Genomic DNA, 17,177 nt, shown 5'->3' with positions numbered 1-17,177 from the left:
ACTTTTCTCTTACAAAAATGTGAACATTCTACTCACGCTGTTGTGTGACCTGCCTTTTCACTTACCCGTGTATCTTGGACATGTGACAGGGATGTGCCTCACTCTCAACAAGCATCATTCCAGCGTGTAGCTGCCCCAGCATTACATCATGGCTCCTAGTGATAGGCACATGGGGGCTTCCACTGTGTTGCTGCCCACGGTGAAAATACCAGTCCCGCTCCTCTCTGAGCCCAGCTGAGACTCACTCAGGATGTATACCTGGAAGTAGAGTTGTTGGGTCAGAGTGGGGACCCTTAACATTTTAACACATTGTTAATATAGCCTGCCGAAAAGTTTTTACCAATTTATGTTATTGCAGTGATAACAAAGATACCTATTATGTGCTTACCAACTCCCTCTATTATCAATTTTTAAAACTGCCAGTCTGAGTAGTAAAAATAGATTATATAACTGCTTCGTTTTTTTAAATTTAGTGATGTTTGGCAAATTTTCAGTTTATTGGTATTTGACTTTTCTGTTTTGGTGTGTTGCCCATTCCTATCTCACCATTTTGCTACTGGCTTGTTAGTCTTCATTGAATTTTAGCCACATTTCTATTTTAGGGAAATTAGACTGTCTTGAGTGGTGGATGTTTTCCTTTTTGTTTGTCTTTACAAAATCATTTTTTCTTAATACTGCACAAAAGTTTAATATTAGTCAGAATGGCCATCATTAAAAAGTCTATAAACAATAAATGTTAGGGCTTCCCTGCTGACACAGTGGTTGAGAGTCCGCCTGCCGATGCAGGGGACACGGGTTCGTGCCCCTGTCTGGGAAGATCCCACATGCCGTGGAGCGGCTGGGCCCGTGAGCCATGGCTGCTGAGCCTGTGCGTCTGGAGCCTGTGGTCTGCAACGGGAGAGGCCACAGCAGTGAGAGGCCCGCGTACCGAAAAAAAAACCAAAAAACCAATAAATGCTGGAGAGGGTGTGGAGAAAAGGGAACCCTCTTGCACTGTTGGTGGGAATGTAAACTGATACAGCCACTATGGAGAACAGTATGGAGGTTCCTTAAAAAAACTAAAAAAAAGAACTACCATACGACCCAGCAATCGCATTATTGGGCATATGCCCGGAGAAAACCATAATTCAGAAAGAGACATGTACCACAATGTTCACTGCAGCACTATTTACAATAGGCAGGACACGAAAGCAACCTAAGTGTCCATCGACAGATGAATGGATAAAGAAGATGTGGCACATATATACAATGGAATATTACTCAGCCATAAAAAGAAACGAAATTGAGTTATTTGCAGTGAGGTGGATGGACCTAGAGTCTGTCATACTGAGTGAAGTCAGAAAGAGAAAAACAAATACCGTATGCTAACACATATATATGGAATCTAAACAAAACAAAATTGATTCTGAAGAACCTAGGGGCAGGCCAGGAATAAAGACACAGACGTAGAGAATGGACTTGAGGACACGGGGAGGGAGAAGGGTAAGCTGGGACGAAATGAGAGAGTGGCATGGACATACATACATTACCAAATGTAAAACAGCTAGTGGGAAGCAGCCGCATAGCTCAGGGAGATCAGCTCGATGCTATGTGACCACCTAGAGGAGTGGGATAGGGAGGGTGGGAGGGAGATGCAAGAGGGAGGAGATATGGGGATATATGCATATGTATAGCTGATTCACTTTGTTATACAGCAGAAACTAACCATTGTAAAGCAATTATACTCCAATAAAGATGTTAAACAAAAACAAAAAATTTAATATTGCTCAGACTTCATTATTAAGAAATCTGGATTTCATGTCATGGCTAGAAAACCTTTCCTCATCTCAGTATTATAAATTATTATTATTATTAATTTTTATTTATTTATATATTTTTTTGCGGTACGCGGGCCTCTCACTGCTGTGGCCTCTCCCGCCGCGGAGCACAGGCTCCGGACGCGCAGGCCCAGCAGCCATGACTCATGGGCCCAGCCGCTCCGCGGCATGTGGGATCTTCCTAGACCGGGGCACGAACCCGTGTCCCCTGCATCGGCAGGCGGACTCTCAACCACTGCGCCACCAGGGAGGCCCAGTATTATAAATTATTTACTCATGTTTTTGTAGGTTTTGAAGTGTCGTTTTGCCTGCCTGATTTGCTGTGAGCGATTACGGGCAGTTACCTCCAGGTGAGTGGGTGTGTGGGCTGGAGCCGAGACTGAGCGACAGGGTCCAGCTGGGATCACGTGTGACAGAAAGTGAGACTGAGTGTCCTGGGGATGCAGCAGCTACGGTGACTGCAGGTGTGTCAGGGGCGCATGCAAGCCACTGGTGCGGGAAGGGGTTCTGAGAAGAAAAGTGGGAGCGAGAAGTGGAGCAAGTTTCCAGAAAGGCCGGGGACAAGGCGAGGTGGGGTAGAGAGGAAGCAGTGCTCAGGGTGCTCGGAAGGGAGACAGGCAAAGAGGGAGAGGAGGTCGTGTGCAGTGCCAGCATTCCAGATAAGTGACACCCGCTTTGACCCCAAAACACAACAGTGATACAGAAAAGGTAAAACTAGAAAACAAAACACCGCCTGACCCGAAAAACGAGATGAATACTTCTATGGACCAGTAATGGGGAAACATGCAAAGCTGCGAGCAGGGCTGAAGCCAAATCTTGCTGGGCTCCCATCCGGGGACCGAGCAGCTGCAGGCTGTTAGGTCCCGCTCAGCAGAGGGGCCGGGAAGCGAAGCGCTGCACACAAGACCAGAACTCAAGGCAGCCTCGCCGCTTGGAGGGCGTTGGATTGGAGCTTCGCCTGCACGCCAGCTGGACAGAGACTTTCATCAAGACGCAGGCCCAGAAAGGAGACAGGAGGATGCGGATCCCCGCTGCAACCGGTAAGCCACACCATCCTGTCAACTGCCTGCCTGGTCTGATATCCTCTGATCTCACTGAATCAGCGCATCTGGCTCTAGAATAAGGGCGAGAGGGGCGGGGAGCTGGATGGAGCCAATTGCTAAATCCACCTGTGGGGCTTCCCTGGTGGCGCGGTGGTTAAGAATACGCCTGCCAATGCAGGGTATACGGGTTCGAGCCCTGGTTCGGGAGGATCCCACATACCGCGGAGCAACTAAGCCCGTGACCGAGCCTGTGGTCTAGAGCCCGCGAGCCACAACTACTGATCCTGCGCGCCTAGAGCCCGTGTTCTGCAACAAGAGAAGCCACCGCAATGAGAAACCTGCTCACCGCAACCGAGAGTAGCACCCCCCTGGCTGCAACTAGAGAAAGCCCGCACGCAGCAACGAAGACCCAATGCAGCCAAAAATAAATAAAAAATTTTAAAAAAGCAAACCCACCTGTGGATTGTGGGGAGAGAAGAAATTGAATGCAAAGAAAGACGCAAACAATAGAGGGAAGGTTGGGAGGGGCAAGATAGGGGTATGGGATTAAGAGATACAAACTACTAAGTATAACATAAATAAGCAGCCAGGATATATCGTACAGCACAGGGAAATACAGCCATTATTTTTTAATAACTTTAAATGGAGCATGATCTATAAAAACAATGAATCACTGTGTTGTACACCTGAAACTAATATTGTAAATCAACTATACTTCAAAAAAAAAAGGTACCAAATTCACCCCAGATAAAATTTATTTTATGGAATGGCCTCATAAAAGGCTTACAGTGTGTTTGGATGCTCAAAGAGAAAGTGAAATGATTACATTTCACTGAAAAGAGCAAGAAACTATGAAGTAAATTTGGACAAGAGCAGTGGTGTGCTGAAACTCACACAAGCTGGCTGGTAAATCACTGGCAGATTGAAACTGGCTGTGCTGGGAATATTTATACCACAGAAATCAGCAACACTATAAATCAGGGGTTTTAGTTTGTTTTCAGAGGCAGTTTACCAGCATACCATTGGTAGATTAGAAATTTTAGAAATGAGAAAGTCATTGAAATAAACTCAGTAAATGGGAATCCTAGATTTTAAATCCTAATTATACTCTCATTTTAAGGACAAAAATAACACAACCGAATTTCAGTAGAGAAAGAGAAAGCGAAATGATTACATTTACAGTAAAACTATTTCTTGCTCCCATAAGCTCTAAACTGGATGTTCCTGATTGGTTGGCTCTTCTGGACACTTTCCCCTGACTCTTTCCATTGAAAAGAGTGGGTTTTTTTTTTTTTTTTTAACAGAATTGATTTTTTTAGAACAGTTTTAAGTGTATAGAAAGAAAAGGCAAAGTTACCTCATAGCAAAAGAAGGATTGAACTCAGATCCTTCTGAATGCAGAAACCATATGTTCTTTCTACTTCACCAAGCCTTCTCCCTGGAGAGAAGCCATGTTGCCAGAAAGAGCCTGTATTATTCTCAGCAGAAACAGTTGTTAGATGAAAGGTGTTGTTTCTATATTCTCGGGGAGCAGGCTGGTCCTGATACCCACAGTTCGGCAAGTGTAAGGGGAGGGGCCATCTTGCATTTTTGTGCGTTAGTTGTCACACAGACAAACTCACCGCAGAAGCTGTGATTTTTCTGGAAGGGTAGTGAGAAGGAGCATTGATTCCTAATTCACTCAGCAAGGAATAATTTGATTTTTTAAAGGGTTTCAGGATTTCACCCTTCCCCTCACCAAGCCAGGAATGTTTTCCTACTTTGCCAAATATGTAACAGGCAGCAGTTCCTCGCCTGCTGAATGGCAGCCCTCAGCCGTTCACTCCTCTGATGGGTAAAATATTTAATCGCTTCCTGCCCTTCCTCTAGCATCCAGCCAGAGTGCCAGCCAAGTGTGTATCCACCACCCCTTGTCAGGCCATAAATCGTAATGTTTCTCTCCACAGAGCCCTCTGTGTTCAGACTGTATTACTGCTCACTCAAACATGGTGCCTCTCCCAGAGGAACACACATCCCTGCTAGACTGAGGCATGGACATGGGACTTCTTTGACATCAAGGAAATGTGAACTTCTTGACAGAAGCATTCAGAGCCAGCCTGTGGCTCACCAGACACTCTTTTCCTGGCCCTGAAACAACAGATCCACCACAGACGGCACTCCTTTCTGTCTGGGTCCCTGAGTGACCATGATGAGCACAGCCCGTGATGGAAAAGTGGCTTGAGTGAGAAACAAACTTTGTTGTTTTAAGCCACTGCGAGTTTGAAGGGTGTTTGTTACTGTAGCACAACCCAGCTTATCCTGACCACCCTCCCTGCCTTGGAACGGCTAGTTCCCTGTCCAGTCACCCTAAGGTCAATCCAGATCATAGATATGCTCCATCTAGGTACACAAAATTCCCAAGCAGCTTCTTGATCCACTTAATACAGAGGAGAGAAAAATTTCCAATTCCCAATTATTTGAAAAGCCTCCATCATGACAGAGAGGGGTTAAATAAACAACCACAAGAAATCAGCTCTGTGGAGACAGACGAAAACAGACGAAGAAAAAGGTGTCTGCTAGTATGTGATTAGACACCACACTTACCTAATTTTCCTTTCCAAGAGCTCACTGAATTTATCGGGAAGGAAAGAAAAAGGTATAAACTCACATGGACAAATAAAATGGAAGCAGTTACATTGGAAGAGGGAATTTAACAAAATGTTTGGAACACACAGAAAAATGAATGAAAAAGCTCCAATTTTTAGTAATACAGGGAACTATATAGAGCATGAAAAAAATTCCAATCCAAAAACCAGCTACAAAGCTGATAATATTCTGTTTGAATATATCAAAGAACTACTACTTTTAGGGTTTTATTTTTAACATTTAGCTCTGATTCACTTGGCATTTTGGTGAATGGTTTAGGCTATGGATCTAATTTTATCTTTTTCCAGATGGTTATCTAGTTATCCCAATAAGATTTATTTAAATATCCATCTTTTCCTAAGTGATTTGAGAGGCCATCTCTATTATAAACCAAATTTCCATGTGGACTTGGGTCTAGGTAATCAGACTAATGAAAGAGAATTGAGTATCCAGAAATACTCAAGTGAATATGGAATGTCAGGGCGGTGGTCACCTTCAGGGGAAGGAAGGGAGCTGTGCTTGGCAAGGAAGATGGAACAGGGAGGCCTCTGGGGTGCTTGCACAACCCGAGTGGTGGCTACATGAGTGTTCATCTTAAAATAATTCATTAAGGAACCGCCATACTGTTTTTCATAGTAGCTGCATCAATTTCAATTTCCCCCAACAGGGCACAAGGGTTCCCTTTGTTCCACATCTTCACCAGCGCTTGTTATCTCTTGTCGTTCTGATAACAGCTGCTCTAACAGGAGTGTGGTGATATCTCATTATGGCTTTGATTTGCATTTCCCTGATGATTACTGATGTTGCATATCTTTTCATGTACCTGTTTTTTTTTTTTTTTTTTTTTTGCGGTACACAGGCCTCTCACTGTTGTGGCCTCTCCCGTTGTGGAGCACAGGCTCCGGACGCGCAGGCTCAGCGGCCATGGCTCACGGGCCCAGCCGCTCCGCGGCACGTGGGATCCTCCCAGACCGGGGCATGAACCCGAGTCCCCTGCATCGGCAGGCGGACTCTCAACCACTGCGCCACCAGGGAAGCCCTCATGTACCTGTTGACCATCTGTATATCTTCATTGGAGAAATGTCTATTCATATCTGCCCATTTTTTAATCAGATTGGGGTTTTTGCTATTGAGTTATGTGAGTTCTTTATATATTTTGGTTTCAGGTTTTACGTTTAAGTCTAATCCATTTGGAGTTAATTTTTTTGAGTGGTGTGAGATAGGGGTCCAATTTCATTCTTTTGCATGTGCATACAGAACTACCATATGATCCAACAATTCCACTTCTGGGTACACATCCAAAAGAATAAAATCACTGTCTTGAAGAGACATCTGCACCCCCATGTTCACTGCAGCATTATTTACAATAGCCAAGACATGGAAATAATCTAAATGTCCATCAACAGATAAATGAATAAAGAAAATGTCATGCATATATACACAATGGAATATTATTCAGCCATAAAAAAGGAAATCCTGCCTTTTGCAACAACATGGATGGACATTGAGGGCATTATGCTAACTGAAATAAGTCAGATGGAGAAAGACAAATACTGTATGGTCTCACTTTTACATGGAACCTAAAAAAACTAAATTCACAGAAACAGAGAGCAGACTGGTGCTTGCCAGGGTGGGGGAACGGGTTAAGGTGGTCCAAAGGTATAAACTTCTAGTTACAAGATAAATAAGCTCTGGGGATGTAATGTACAGCGTGGTAATTATAGTTAACAATATTTTACTGTATGTTTGAAAGTTGCTAAGAAAGTAGATTTTGAAAGTTCTCATCACACACACAAATATTTTAACTATATGATGTGATGTGTTAACTAATCTTATTGTGGTAATCATTTTGCAATATACACACACATAAAATCACTATACCTTACATACATATATAACTTGCTATGTCAAGTGTATCTCAATAAAGCTGGAAAAATAAAATTCTAGCTTTTCCAGTTCTTCCATATAACATGTTCAATTACCTCTTTTTTCTTCAGTCCATTTTGATATCCAAATGGCAGTGGAAATTGCTTTTCCTTTACCACAGGAATTATATAATTCTATCTATTTATAATCTATAATCTATATGTATTATATAGTATTCCATCTTTGCTTTATGAAATAAATGTCCATTATGGAGCTTTTAAAAAATAATAATTCATGAAGCTATATATTTTTGTACATTTATTCTTATGCTCTTTTCTGTTTATGTATTATATCCCACAACAAAAATAGTTTTAAAAAATTAATTTAAAAATGTATTAGTCAGGGGCTTCCCTGGTGGCACAGTGGTTGAGAGTCCGCCTGCCGATGCATGGGACACGGGTTCGTGCCCCGGTCCGGGAGGATCCCGCATGCCGCGGAGCTGCTGGGCCCATGAGCCATGGCCGCTGGGCCTGCGCGTCCGGAGCCTGTGCTCCGCAACGGGAGAGGCCACGGAAGTGAGAGGCCCGCGTACCACAAAACAAAACAAAACAAACAAACAAAAAATGTATTAGTTGGGGGGCTTCCCTGGTGGCGCAGTGGTTGAGAATCCACCTGCCAGTGCAGGGGACACAGGTTCAATACCTGGTCCGGGAAGATCCCACATGCCGTGGAGCAACTAAGCCCGTGCGCTACAACTACTGAGCCTGTGCTCTAGAGCCCGTGAGCCACAACTACTGAGCCTGCGAGCCGCAACTACTGAAGCCCGCACGCCAAGAGCCCATGCTCCGCAATGAGAAGCCACCGCAATGAGAAGCCCACGCACTGCAATGAAGAGTTGCCCCCACTCACAGCAACTAGAGAGAAACCGTGCGCAGCAGCGAAGACCCAACACAGCCAAAAATAAATAAATAAATTTATATTAAAAAAATGTATTAATCGGGACTTCCCTGGTGGCTCAGTGGTTAAGAATCCACCTGCCAATGCAGGGTACACGGGTTTGATCCCTGGTCCGGGAAGATTCCACATGTGGTGGACCAACTAAGCCCGTGCGTCACAACTACTAAGCCTGTGTTCTAGAGCCCGTGAGCCACAACTACTGAGCCTGCACTCTAGAGCCCGCATGCTGCAACTACTGAGCCCACATGTCGCAACTACTGAAGCCCACACGCTCTAGAGCCCATGCTCTGCAACAAGAAGCCACTGCAATGAGAAGGCTGTGCACTGCAACGAAGAGTAGCGCCCACTTGCCACAACTAGAGAAAGCCCGCGCGCAGCAACGAAGACCCAATGCAGCCAAAAAACAAAAATTTTAAAAATCCGTCATTTCAAAACAATGTCTTTTAAAAAAAAAAAGTATTAGTCATGTACCCCTATGCTTCAGAGCAGCACTATTTACAATAGCCAAGACCTGGAAACAACCTAAATATCCATCGACAGACGAATGGATAAAGATGATGTGGTACATATATACAGTGGAATATTACTTAGCCATGCAAAAGAATGAAATAATGCCATTTGCAGCAACATGGATGCAACTAGAGATTATCATATTAAGTGAAGTAAATCAGAAAGAGCAAGACATATACTGTATGGTATCACTTATATGTGGAATCTACAATGTGACACAAATGAACATATCTACGAAACAGAAACAGACTCATAGACGTAGAGAACAGACTTGTGGTTGCCAAGGAGGAGGTGGGGTGGGAGAAAGGACGGATTGGGAGTTTGGGATTAGCAGATACAAACTATTATATGTATAGAATGGATAAACAACAAGGTCCTACTGTATAGTACAGGGACTATATTCAATATCCTGTGATAAATCGTAATGGAAAAGAATACGAACAAGAATATATAGGTAGGGCTTCCCTGGTGGCGCAGTGGTTGAGAAGCCACCTGCCAATACGGGGACACAGGTTTGAGCCCTGGTCTGGGAAGATCCCACATGCCGCGGAGCAACTAAGCCCGTGTGCCACAACTACTGAGCCCACATGCCTAGAGCCCACGCTCCGCAACAAGAAGCCCGCACACCGCAATGAAGAGTAGCCCTCGCTCACTGCAACTAGAGAAAGCCCACGCACAGCAACAAAGACCCAAAAGCAGCCAAAAAAGAAAAAATTTAATTAAAAAAAGAATATATATGTATAACTGAATCACTTTGCTGTATAGCAGAAATTAACACAATATAGTAAATCAACTATACTTCAATAAAATTTTTTTTTAATGTAGTAGTGATTGGGGCACCATCTTTAAAGAATTCTGGTGGCTGTTATGTGAGGGTCAGAAAAGAATGGATCTCAGCCTGACAAAGACGAGCAAGCCGTGCCTCCCTACGTGACACAAGGAGGCACATTTACCACAACAACCCCGTTTGTCAATTAGAGTTCTGACCTATTGTAGGGCGCGGCCGGATAGCCATTACGCATGCACTAAGTATGCCGCTAGGGCGTATGCACCTAATATGCTAATTAGGTTTTGAAGCAGTGGCCTATCCAAAGTCCGGCTTGCGAAATGCGATAACCATACGGACGAATCAGGGACTTACACGAGTCCTTAAGCCCTTATATAAGCAGACAGGCTCGAGTGTACGGGGTCTTCCTTCCATCCGCCCAAAACCAAGCTGTACTCCAATAAAGTGTGATGCGAGAAGAATCTAGCGTGTGGTGATTCGTCATTCTGCTGGTCAGAAGCAGCTCGCCGCAAGTGGTGCCAAAACCCGGGAACCTGCGCGCCCCGCATGGAGGACCGATTCAGAACTCGACACACGGAGTGAACCGCCGTTAAGTAGTCCAGTTTAGGTATGTTTTTGCTGAAATAGAGCCCAAGATTTTTATTTTCGCTTTCGTTCTCTTCGTAGCTGTCGCACTTTTTGTCTGCGTGTGGCTACGGTGCCATCAGCCCGACCGAGTGTGTCTCCCCTGGCCATTAGATAGGTCAGAGATCTTCCCGCTTTAGCAAGTTGTTCATATATGAGAGTGAACTATGGGGAATAGTTCATCCGCGGAACCAACCGTTGGATTCCATGAGCCCATCCAAGCCCTTCTGAACGATTGAGGACTTAAGATTTCACATAAAACTATTAGTAAACTGTTGCAGGATATTGATGGTGCCGCCCCATGGTTTGCGGTGTCTGGAAGCCTGACTGTTCCATCTTGGGAAAAACTGGGGAAGGACTTGGCTGATCGTCACAAAATGGGGGAGCTCTCTCGAGGCACGTTTCCGTTATGGAGAATGATACATTCGTGCTTAAGAGAAGGGAAATGCGAAGATATTGTACAGATGGGCCGTAAAGCTCTTAGCATACATCAAGATAGTGCGTCAGAAAGTGAAAATATAGGGACTACGGTAGATAGGCCTAAGAATCCTAGGAAAAAGAGAGAAAAACAAATAGAAAAATCGGATGCAACGCCAGGATTGTATCCACTTTTAGATGAATTTAAAGCGCTTTATTTGTCTCAAGATGAGTTGAATCCCAAGGAGGAGGCGGATCTGGAAGAAGCAGCTGCCGAATATGAAAGAGGACGATATGGCAGTTCCCCATGTGCTCGTCCGCCATTTTGTGCCTCTGCGGGTGCTCGTCCGCCATTTTGTGCTTCTGCTAAATCAAAAGCTTTAACATGTACTCAGACTTCCGCTTTTATTGCTAGCGCCCCCCCTGGCGCTGCAGTTCGGGAACCGCCAAAGTGTACATTCATACCCAGAGAAGTCTGGTCTCAGGATCAAGATCCGATTTGGGTCCCGACAAGGTTAACAAGAGTCGTGGAAGATAATCCCAAGAACGATGTGGAGCGCTCAAGGAGTGACACTGGGCTGGATACTGTTGATGAGCTTCCCCCTGCTCAAGGCGGAGATCAAGACGTTTTGGGGAATTAGCCGAACCTGGCCAGTCCCCATCCCCGTTCATTCTCAAAGTACCATTCTCCCAGTATTGTATTCCACTAGCTGTGAGATGAATACGGCTTGTGCTAGGCCACTAAGCACAGATTGGATGCTCTGAATAAGAGCAAGCAGATTGGAGAATTCCTAAAGGGAAATTGGTCCCGCGAGGCGGAGAAGATGATATTTAAGCAGAAGTTGAATATCCTGCAGCTGAATGCAACCAGAGTGGATCCAGTGACTCTTGGAGAATTTACCGCATGGCTAGCTAGAGCATTTTCCTTTTTTAAGGAATGGGTGGGTGTGGGACTGTTCGCAGCCTGCTGTTTGTTTGGGATAGTGTTGTGTCTCTGGTTGGTCTGTCGTATTCGCATTTGAACCCGGCGAGATAGGATAATGCTCACTCAGGCGCTTGTGGCCATCAGTGAAGGCGAGTCCCCCGCAGCCTGGCTCTCCACCCTAAAAAACATATGATCGCCCTTGCACAGAGGGGCCTTGCCGCCATTGCACCTCTATAGGGGATCGGCCCTAGGGGCTGCCTCTGCACGGAGAGGTCTCGTTACCATTGCACCTCCATGAGGAGCCCATGCCACGTGAAGACAGCCCTTGCACCCTGCAGTTCGATTGCGAGCATTGCACGCAGGAGGGTGTCTGCGAATGCAAGCGGAAACTACCGGTACACCGTGTACATACCCCGGTATGAGCACTGGTACAGGTCAATGTCCGCTGCAATGGTCGAAAAGAAAAAAGGGGGAGATGTAGGGCGCGGCCGGATAGCCATTACGCATGCACTAAGTATGCCGCTAGGGCGTATGCACCTAATATGCTAATTAGGTTTTGAAGCAGTGGCCTATCCAAAGTCCGGCTTGCGAAATGCGATAACCATACGGACGAATCAGGGACTTACACGAGTCCTTAAGCCCTTATATAAGCAGACAGGCTCGAGCGTACGGGGTCTTCCTTCCATCCGCCCGAAACCAAGCTGTACTCCAATAAAGTGTGATGCGAGAAGAATCTAGCGTGTGGTGATTTGTCATTCTGCTGGTCAGAAGCGGCTCGCCGCAACCTATAAGCATTTGGGACAACAGTTAATTGACCATTAAGGTCCCCAGAAGTAAAACAGATGCTGGGCAGCCCTCTAAGGTACTGCTTGATGTGTATGGGAAGGAACATTCTAGGAGTGCCAAGAAGAAACCTGAGTCACAATGATGGGAATTTTTGGCTTCTTACCCAGTTCCCAGACCTAATCAGGTCACACACCTGGAGCCTTTTTCAAGGCGATCTCAGGGTCCTTTGAGGAACTATTCTCTGATGTAGCAGGTATGTCGTGTGGCTCTTCCCCCAAGCTTTTCCCGAGGAACCTATTTCCTGGAGTGACAGTGCACTGGGGAAAGGGAAATACCCAGACCATCAGGAGTTATCAGACACTGGCTCTGAGACCCAAACGCCAATGCAGCCCACCTTATTATGAGAGTTGGAGCTTACTATGGCTAATGATAGATGGAGCTCTGGTCCAAGTCCATTTAATGGTGGGTCCAATGAGACCACAGACCCATTTTAAGGTAATTTCCTTAGTTCCAAAAGGAAAGAGAGATATTTACTACCTGGCAAAATCACCATATTGGCAACCAGACCCGTGGAGGGAAGGTGATTATGATGGGATAGGCCTAATAGAAGTCCCTGGAACTATCTCCAACATGGTTAGTCAAACTCAATACCACATTCCAGCAGGATTTGCAGAGATTGGTGCTGCCATCCAAATTGAGTTATGGAAGGGTGGGTGACTTCTTCCTCGTTTCATTCACTCACCATCTGAATCATGGAGAATGATAGTAGTTTATTGCAAAGGTAAACAAGTGGCAATGCTAACCTGTGGTTCCAGATGTGGTATCTTTGCTGAATCAAAACAACACAGTCCTTGGCCAACATTAAAAAAAAAAAAAGACACATGATTTGGTGAGACTCCTGATTCTGGAGGTAACAGGTACAACATCTGGAGTGCTGGTCCCACAAAGTGTGGTGACCCACAACCCATAAGACTGGGGCCCAGATAAGAAACAATTCTCGGAAGCCCAGGCTATGTGTACGTCATCCGGACGCTGGACCTTATCACTCAGCCAACCAAATGCTATTGGAGAGTGTCTGTGGCAAAGAGAGATGTCATATGGAGCCTATGGCAACTCGAAATAAGAGAATTACAGCCCAGAGTCCTAGGGTTTTAGAAAAAGACCTATGCCCTCCTCCACCAAAAAGTATTCTCCATTTGAAAAGCAACTCTAGGCTTGCTCTTGAGCATTGACAGAAACTGGATTGCAGGACACCAAGTGACTACAGACTCTAAGACAGTTCCATCGTTGAGGCTCACATTATCTGATCCACCAGACTATAAAATTGTACATTCAGTGGCATTCCATTGCATGATGGAGGTAGGCTTGAGTGGGTCCAGACAGCCCAGTTAACAGCACAGGCAGTTACCGCAGACCCCTGTGGCACCAGCTCCTATCATTGTGCCAATTCCCTGCCAACCCACACCTATGGCATCATGGGAAGTTCCACAGAACCTGGAAAAGGAGGGGGGAAAAGCCCCATCCTGGTGCCTGCTGGATCTGCATGCTGTGCTGGCGCCTTGCAGTGGACAGTGTCTGCCCTACTGATCGACTCAGGGGCCCTGAAGGACAGTGGTGAAGGCCACCCTCCCAGAAGGCATAGCTGGCAGTTGGGGGTTGGGAAGCCTCACGTATAAGGAAAGGGTGGGAGTCGTGCCCTCCCCTCTTCACATCCACCCACAACAGTCTTAGCCATTACGTGGTCACAACTTCCCACTGACAGATACACCTTCTTTTCACCAGCAAACACATTTCAGAACAAACAAACGACTATACAGTTTCTTTGCTCTTTTTAATTCAGAGAAAAAGGGAAGAAAATAAAACAACATTTGTTTAAATAATTGTTGTAGAAAAGATCTGGGCCGGATGCTGGGACCTACCTCTTCCAGAATGGGGATTTATTAATGTTTTAAACAAAACAAAATCCAAACAAAAGAAGAAAAAGGAACAGAAAAGAAATAAATTATTCTGCTCAATACTGTTTGGCATATTGCATTGTTTTTTCATCTTTTAAACACTCAAAAGAGCCGCTTCAGGAAGCACTGAGATGAGACTGGCAAGAATAACTGGTACCTTGACTCTCTAAAATGACAACAGGAGGTGGTGAGAGAGGCGTTCCACTAAAGGCTCCCCTAACCCACCCACATTCTTTACTCCTCCTACTTCTGGAACTGGGAAGGGACAGACTCAAGCTAAGTTCTCAATATATTAACTTTTAGGGGTGCCCACTGCCCTGCCCTAACCCTCTAATACACTCCCCTGCTGGCTACTGTTCCCCCAGCCAGCTGCAGGAACTACACCAATGGCCAGGAGGCTGCCGGGTGGTATCAACTCACCAAGAAAAAAGGGTGGTTTTTGTGTTCATCACTGTTGGGAAGAGGGATCCTTTTAGTGGTTTGGAAGCTTCACAGAAGCCTTCACGCCTCCTACACTTCCCCAACCTTGAAAGGTGAGAACACCCTCAGCAGCTTCCTCTAGGGACTTAAGCTGGGTTCAGTCATGCAAGTAGCGTCCAGCTGTAACCTCTGGTTGTTAGCTTCGCAGCCCTTCTAGAGCTGGAAATGGATAGTGGGTTAGAGGGAAAAGGCAGCAGGTGAGCAAGGGGTAAGGGATGTGTGGGCAGGGGAGGAGGCATGCAGGGGGCAAGTCTACTCCTCCCCAGCTATTTGCATGGCCAGCTTACTATTTGCAAAGAATCTGTTGGTCAGCCACCCCTAGTAACTTCAGGTTAGCTAAATCATGAGCCCAAAGCATCTCCAGCCTTCTTTCCCACGTGTTGCTCCCTTTCCCTAGAGCCAGACAAAGGGGGAAGGGCGGGGAGCAGCAGTGCCCCAATCACAGGGCAAGTTTTGATTTTTTTTTTTTCCCAGAGCAACAAGTAGGCTGGGGAGGAGGCCCAGGGCCTAGGGAGAGACACTTAAAAAAGGTTGTGGGCGAACAACAGGGGCAGAGGGTACACGTGAGTGTACCTTACATCTGATGTGACGGGGCTTCCTTGTTTCCTGCCCTACTCTTTCACCTGTGTTCCAGTTAAGCCCTAGGTGAATTCCGCCCCCAACAAGACGTGAAAACAATTCTAGTTTTCTGGTGAGACACTAAATGCCATGGTCAGAAAGGCCATTCCATAGGGTGGCCAAAGGCGGGAGGGGAGGAGGCAGGTGGAGGGGACCCCCGTACCCTCTGGATTCTCACTGCATTTCTTTGGTGGGTTTGCACTCACCCATCTGCGCCTGACCGATAAAGGAAACGTGAGGTCTAGTTCTCTCGGAGGTCCAGAGCGGTTTGGGAGGGCTCTAACTTTTTCCCTGGGGAAAAACGCGCTCCTTGGAAACCACCTGACCACCCGCCGACCTCCCAAAAGCCTCCGCGAACGCCCCATCGCCAGGAGGGACCACCGGGAAGGGGAGGCCGGGCCGCTACTGTCCCGCACCTTCCCACCGTTTCCTCCCCCACGCCCCCTGCGGGGTCAGGCCGGCCGGCGACTGAGCCGCCTCCGCCCAAGCCTGAAGAAAGTACTTCTCGGGGCCGGAACAAACTTCTTCTCCTTTGAAAGCGTGAAATATCGATAAAATCCTACCCAAAAGCATACGTGAGTGGGGATTGATCGGCCGCCGGCCCGCCTCCGAAGGCCATTGATTGGAGGAGACGGGCCCCAGCGCCGGAAGTTCTCCTTGAGTCGCATGATTGGCTGTGAGAAACAGAGGCTCCGGCCGTCGGCAGCGCTGATTGATGCTAGGCCCAGCCAGCGCCCAGAGTCTCGTGATTGGCGGAGGATAGCCGGCGCTCGCTAGACTGAAGCATGATTGGTCCAGACTGCGGCGGCGTCACTCCCGATTGCCTGCTGACGCCCAATAGAGCGCCGCGCCCGCGCTTAGGCCACCACCCCCGGGCTGACCCTGAGTCCCGGCTGGAGCGCTTGCCGGCGCTTCGCGGTAGGGCCGGAAGAGTCACGGCTGAGTCGGGCTCAGTTCCCTCGGTAGACCTCGATCTTGCTGGCCTTGGCCAGCATGTCGATGATGTGGGCCTCGAAGTCGGCGTCATGCACGCCCGTCTTCCGGAACTCGCCCGCGTACCGGTTATTCTCCCAGTAGTGGTGCCAGTTGCCCCGGCTGTCGGCCCCGAACCCGTACACGTTCACCTGCGGGGGAGGGCGGCGCGGGTCACCCCAAGTCGGGGACCAGGGAGCAGAGGGCGCGGAAGAGCCTCGGGTCGTGGTGCGGAAGGAGAGGGGAGCCGCGACGAGCCGACCCCAGCCAGAGGCCGGCAGCTCATCAATTTACAGCGCGCAGTTAGACCGGGGACACCCAGCCCTGACGCTAAGGACACAGTCCCAGAGGGAGACGGCTGCTCCCTTCCGGTTCTCCTTCCAACCACCCTCTGATTACATCAAGAACACCTCAGTTTGGGGCTAGTCTGTGACAGCTCTCCAACCCTTGCTAAATTTTTTTTTTTTAATGGAGTACTTTTATTGAAAGCTGGTCAAGTACCCAGTACCATACACTGAAGAGTTTACTGGCAAAAGTGGGTGTGCTGGGCATGAGCACTACCGTGTATGGCACAGTAGCTCCCCCTGCTAGAGAGATGGGCTCCTTGAATGACTAACCTCCATTTTTAACACAGAGTAGGCCTGGGGCCCACAGCTGTGGGAGACACCATCCTGCTGAAACTTAACTACTTAACTACGTCATTTCCATTCCATTTACGTTTATGCTTATTGTTTATGGCAAGTAATATCAATTATGGTAGTAGTATTCAATTTCCTTTTTAAATAAATTTAACGT

The 17,177-nt window shown here is 46.9% G+C and overlaps 1 protein-coding gene across 4 annotated transcripts in view; it reads right to left on the bottom strand.

Moving 5' to 3' along the window:
- Window positions 1–17,177, bottom strand: part of ST3GAL2 (ST3 beta-galactoside alpha-2,3-sialyltransferase 2) — a 67,756-nt gene that overhangs the window by 9,019 nt on the left and 41,560 nt on the right. For 2 of the 4 annotated variants that reach the window (XR_004346789.1, XR_004346790.1), the window contains exons 7-8: window positions 15,974–16,534; window positions 66–258 (exon numbers count right to left, since the gene is read on the bottom strand). Coding sequence is in view for 2 of the 4 variants with exons in the window: in XM_032611917.1 (XP_032467808.1) it covers window positions 16,361–16,534 (174 nt within the window). In the remaining 2 variants the exon portion in view is untranslated. Of the gene's footprint in view, window positions 1–65; window positions 259–14,169; window positions 16,535–17,177 lie in introns of those variants that run through there. The other 2 variants (XM_032611917.1, XM_032611918.1) reach the window with 1 other exon arrangement.

This window comes from Phocoena sinus, chromosome 19 (assembly GCF_008692025.1).
Source record: "Phocoena sinus isolate mPhoSin1 chromosome 19, mPhoSin1.pri, whole genome shotgun sequence".
In the NCBI taxonomy this organism is placed as follows: domain Eukaryota; kingdom Metazoa; phylum Chordata; class Mammalia; order Artiodactyla; family Phocoenidae; genus Phocoena; species Phocoena sinus.
The sequence above is the reverse complement of the archived record's forward strand: the minus strand, read 5'-3'. Positions and strand labels throughout refer to the sequence as shown.